General features: G+C 40.5%; 1 protein-coding gene across 1 annotated transcript in view; it reads right to left on the minus strand.

Moving 5' to 3' along the window:
• Nucleotides 1–5,338, minus strand: part of LOC106082920 (uncharacterized) — a 220,959-nt gene extending 215,621 nt beyond the window's left edge. Inside the window, exon 1 of the mRNA XM_013245681.2 lies at nt 2,608–5,338. Within this exon, the coding sequence (XP_013101135.2) occupies nt 2,608–3,065 (458 nt within the window). The 5' untranslated portion in view covers nt 3,066–5,338. The remainder of the gene's footprint in view (nt 1–2,607) is intronic.
• Between the last annotated feature and the right edge of the window lie 662 nt (nt 5,339–6,000).

The raw sequence follows: 6,000 nt of genomic DNA on the forward strand, positions 1-6,000 counted from the left end.
GTTCATTTGAGCCACATATTGGCATGGTCGAAAATTTTTTTCTTTTGGGGTTGTTTTGGGAAGGGGTGATTCCCAAAATACATAGTCCTACATCTGGATATCAAATTTGTATTCTACATTCAAATACCTTTTATTTAAGCCCCATATTGCCATGGTCAGTAAATAAGTCCTGTTTGGGGGGTGTTTTAGAAAAAGGGTGGACCCCCAGAAATTTGGTCCCACATTTGGATATCAGATTCGTATTCCACTCGCAAATACCTTTCATTTGAGTCCCATATTGCCATGGTCGGTAAATATGTCCTATTTAGGGGTGTTTTGGGGCTTGGGGTGGTCCCCCTAGCACTTGGTCGGACAATTGGATATCAGATACGTTTTCTTATCCTAAATACCTTTCATTTGAGTCTCATATTATCGTGATTGGTCTAAATATATGTTTGGTAGGTTTTAGGGTGGGGCAGCCCCCCTAGGTACCCCATACGAAATTTGGATACCAAATTTTTATTTTTAGGGTACTATATGAGAGCACACAAAATTTCGCTTAAATCGCACCACCCATCTCCGAGATCTGGCGTTTCTGAAAACTAGGGTAAGGGGGAGAGTCAGATATCAAAAAATTTAGTATTTTCATCACGGAGTCATTATGCACCATCAGTGAAAATTTCAAGAAAATCGGTTCAGCTGTTTCTGAACCTCCCCCCTAGAGGGCGCATTTATTATCAGTATTGGATGAAATTTTAAACGCGATATTTTTTATGCGCATATAATTCCCGTGGCGCAGAAGTCAGAATATCCGTCGATGACACCGAACACCTGCGTTCAAGTCCCGGTAAATGCAATCAGATTAAATATTTTCTGAGGATAGTAAGGTAACAATTAACGTAAGAACGTCATGTGGGTAATAATGTAACTAGCTTCCATATAAACTAATCCCCCCATTTGAATTCTTGAGCCTATTGAATGCCCATTTATTATCCGTATTTGCTGAAAATTTCGCCGTGTTATTTTCTATGACTACTAATAGTCATGCATGATGCATGGGCGCAGAAGTCAGTATATCCGTCTATGATGCCGAACACCTGGGTTCAAGTCCAGGCAAATGCAATCAGATTAAATATTTGTTGAGGAAAATATGGGAGGTAATAACGTAACGTAGGGTAACATCGTTATGTGAGGTAATAACGTAAAATAAGGTTATAACCTAACGTATGGTAACAACAACACGTAAGGTAATTGCGTAAAGTAAGGTAATTACGTAACGTTAGGTAACAACGTGTAGCACACCGTAGTGCAGAGGTTAGCTTGTCCGCCTATAACGCTAAACACCTGCGTTTTCTTCTAATACTGGCGACATTTGTGAGATACTGTACCATTTGTTATGACAGCCATGTAACAACTTCTCAATAAAGAGGTGTCACACTACATCACGCCATTCGGACTCGCCTAAAAAAGGAGGCCCCTTGTCATTAAGGTAAGAGAAGTTTACCCCTGTTCCTTAATGGAATGGAAGCTATAATAATTGCATATTAGAGTACAAGTTTGTCTCATCCTTTCCATAGCAGTGGAGTCGACACCAAGGTGAGGTACTGTACCATTTGGTATGGCAGCCATGTAAAAACTTCTCAAAAAAGAGGTGTCGCACTACGGCACGCCATTCGGACTCGCATATAGAGTACAAGTTTGTCTCGTCCTTTCCACAGCAGTGGAGTCGACACCAAGGTGAGGTACTGTACCATTTGGTATGGCAGCCATGTAAAAACTTCTCAACAAAGAGGTGTCGCACTACGGCACGCCATTCGGACTCGCATATAGAAAGGAGGCCCCTTGTCATTAAGGTAAGAGAAATTTACCCCTGTTTCTTAATGGAATAGTAATGGGCAAATTTGCATTTGCAAGGTAACAGTGTAATAGAATGTAACGTAACTGAACGTAATGCAATGTAACTTAACGTAATCCAACAAAACTTAAGGAGGAATGCAACGTGACTTAACGTAATGCTACGTAACTTAACGTAAAGCCACGTAACTTAACGTAGTGCAGTGCAATGGTAATGTAATTTTAAATTACAAGTTTGTTTCGTCCTACGTTTCTTTCCACAGTAGTGGAGTCGACACAAAGGTGTCAGCGGAAGAAGAAGAAGTGTATAAGTTTTAAGTTTTTGACAAAATGTAAAAATTTTTAGGAAAATATATTCTTCCTAACCTTAAAACTTCAAAAATTTCGTTGACATTTAAGGAAATCAAAAGTGTTGTAAATCAGGCTAATCCCCAAAAAATTACTTCAATTAGTGCTTCTTCTACACCTTTTACCTTCCCTAGCCTCTTTTAATATTAGGCTTAACACAAAATAATATCCCCCCTTTTATTTAAAAACTCGCATTTCCTTGCTGATTATTGTAAGGTAATAAAAATATAACTACCATAATCATTCTCCCTCGCAATGATGATGATTATTTTTATATTAAATTTTAATAAGCATTTCTTTATCCTTTTACAAACTCCCCCTCTCTCTTGGCCTTCCACATAACCTAGATTCCACAATGTGCTTATCTCGAGTTTAGCCCTTGCTTTGTTGCGAGCGAGCACTTTCATAATTTAACTCAATACTTACGACATATTATCACCACCTCCTCCCACACAACTGACACCAGTGCGGCGTGGTCGTGGCTTGCGTCGACGACGTCTTCTTCGTTCCGATGAGGCGGTGCGAGGCTGCAAAACATGTTGACTCAATGATTTACGAAATTGACCCATGACTGTGGCACCAGACGAAGGATCGTTGTTGTTGGCAGTTGATTGGGAAGCACAAGTGGCAGAGGCATTGCCACCACCGCCACCACCACCACCACTGATGGCAGTTGATGTTGCGGACGGCAAATGAGGTGCAGGCATTTGACCACTGGCAGCCAAACGGCGTCCAGTGGCTGAACTAGAACCGGCAACAGCTACCACAACTTGGCCATCACCAAAACCACCGGCAGAGTTGGGGGTATCCGAATTGTGACCCTGGGTCTTGGTGTTGCGGCCACCGCCAAAACTATGATTGACTTTACGCCACATGCGTTCCATTACCTAGACTCTATATATAGGGGGTGGGGGGAGAGGCTTAAAAATTCTCCTAAGTAATCCTTAAACGATTGGTGAAATGCGTCTATGGGTGATTGATTGGTTGATTGGTTGGTTGGTTGTTTGGATAGGATATTTCTCTATCTAATTGGTTTAGTTAACTTTCAATGTTTTGATGACTTTCGAGGAACTATAAATTATTACTGGTGCGGTGCTTCTCCTTCTAGGGGGCGGGGTTAACATATCTTCAATTTCTTTTTCATGGCTTTGCAAAGTAAGGATTGTGATTCATGTAAAAGTTCATAGTCCTTGCAAAGCAAATAGGATTTGTTTAGACAGCATTTATTCGAAGACCTCAAGGAGGTTTTCTGTGTGTAATGTCAGTGTTAGTTATCCTTGCAGCATTTAGTGATGTTAAAGTTTCAAGCAAAATCTTTTAAGCAGCCTTTTGTAAAGGATGACGATGATAATGGTGTTTGTGATGATTCACACACAACTCTGTGGGAATCTTTTCAGTAGTTTTGTGAGCACTTCCTTTTGCTTCTCTCTGGCCCTTTTGTTTATTTACTTTAATCCTGCTACTGCTCCAACATCTACTTTGGCACACACAGTCGTTTTTTGCTCTTGTTTTTTAGTTTTAAAAAAATTGACTCCTAACTAAAAGGATGATGCTGCTAGGGAGTAGGGAGCCAGAGGTTGTTCTAACACTGACGGGTTTTCTTTTGTAGAGATATTCGTTGTTTTCTTATTAAGGGCACAGTTGTTTTGTGTTGTAATTATGATGCATTCTCTGCAAGCTCTTCCCCCTCGTACTCTTCTCCTCAAGAGTGAGACTATTGTTCTGCTTTTGGAGCTTGAATTCTTTACAAACTGGGTTTTCAGGAAATTTCTAAGGGCTTGTCTATATGTTTGCTGGCATCACAGTGTGCGTTGTGGAAGTTCTTGTTGCACCCACAGGCACACACACCCACACATACGATTACACCTTCTATTCGTTTGGGCTTAGAGGACCTCTCTTCCAACCGGCTTTGGCCTGGGGTGCCCCAACTACATTATCACGCTTACTTTAACTTAATAGCGATTCAGAAAACGCGAAAGACGGAAACTTAAGCGAGACTTTTGAATATTTGATGTTTCATTGAAGACGACGACATACTGCACTTCATATCTTCATTCTGAACTGAACTATGAAGTGTGGCACACATACACCTATACCACTTACATATCAGCATAAACAGCATGTATAGGGGAAGTCCATGTGTGTGAGTGTTTGTGTGTTTGTAACTGCATAAACTTCAACTCCTTGAGTGAGCACTAAATTGAGGCGATAGCAATTGAAGTTGGAGTTCTAGCCCAAGCTGACTGACTCTGACTGACTACTTGACTGACTCACACATTTTGTATTGAGTATGCAAGAGTGTTCCCAGGAGTTACTCCATGTGTGTGTGTGTGCGTGTGCGGTGAGTCTGTATGTTGCAGGGTGTTTTTCCTAACTAGTTTTGTTGCTGCTGCTGCTGCTGCTGTTACTCTTGTTAGGTTGTTTGGCCCGTGGGAAAACTACCCTACCACACTTGACTTTATCTTCAGCAAACGGAAGGTAGAATTTATGTGGCCTCAAGGAACTCAGTCGGCTACCCACATTCACAGAACTACTGGTGCAGCAGTAACAGCCAGCATATGAAGTGAAGTTAAGTCGCAAAAGAAGCTATGATATTGTCGCCGCGGCTCTATGAACAAGGCGGTGTTGGCTGGCTCTCCACTCGCATAAAAAATCCAGTCGAGTGCCTTTGTGCGATTATGCTGCTGCTTCGGCTGCTTTGTTATGTATACACAACAATTGGTCCAAAGGAATTTTGAACAGTATCAAGTATCACATTTGAACATTGCCGACCACCCGCATCACCACCCCCTTGGTGAGTATACACAAGCGAGTGTGAATGAAAAACTTTTTCACAAAATCATGGCACACGTTCACACAAATCACTACCTCTTCTTCGTTTTAAGGCTTTTTGCACTTTTCACTTTTAGCAAATTTTCCTTAATAAATTTTCTCCTTCCTTGGGAAGATTCTTTTGCTTTTCTGTATTTTCTTTGATTTTTCTACACTTTTTCCATGCTTTTTTCCTTAAGTTAAGAATTTCTTTGCTATTAAACACACACAAAATTTGTCTACATATGCACGTTGCTTGCTCTGAGTCGGTCGCTTGCAGGAACCTTCTAAACCCCCCACAAAGTGTCTTTACCAGCTGCAAAAAAATTGGGAAAAATAATTTCGAAATCCTGGCTCTCTTCTCGCTGCCAGAGTAAAAGTGGAAAAGCTTTTGCCAAATTTGACAGCAAATTTACAGACATATTCTTACACACCACCTGTCAGATGACTAATGTGTCAAATATTTTCCCTGAAACAAAACAAGGCGGCTTTTGTCATGTCCTATGTTAGAAATTCATTGAGTCCTTAAGCATGTTTTGCTCCCAGCCATACAATTCTCTCTTCTCCACTGGCCATTGGGCATGCTTCAAGCCAACAGCTGGCGTTGGATTTCGCCAACATATTCGAAATAAAAGCACTAAGTCAAAAAAACGTTTTGAATTTTGTGGCTTTCAAAGAAGCGCTTTTGCTTAAAGCTTTAACTGATGGTTATTTGAAATGAAAGCTTGTGTGTGGTGAGTACGTGATTGCTGAAATAGCTTAAATTGGTTTGGAACTTTAATGCATACACATTTGCTATCTATTTTAGATTCTAATCGAAATAAGTTTTCAAACCAAAAATATTTTGGAAGGCTAAACATCAAGTTAGCCATATGCATGGAGCTGAATTTGAACCGATTTATGTGAAATTTGGAAGAGTCACAAGGGAAACCTTCGTGCCTAATTTCGTGAGGAACGGTTGACAAATGACAATATTATTGCAGTATTAGTCCAAATTGGAAGAACATT

Source organism: Stomoxys calcitrans, chromosome 4 (assembly GCF_963082655.1).
Source record: "Stomoxys calcitrans chromosome 4, idStoCalc2.1, whole genome shotgun sequence".
Taxonomy (NCBI): Eukaryota; Metazoa; Arthropoda; class Insecta; order Diptera; family Muscidae; genus Stomoxys; species Stomoxys calcitrans.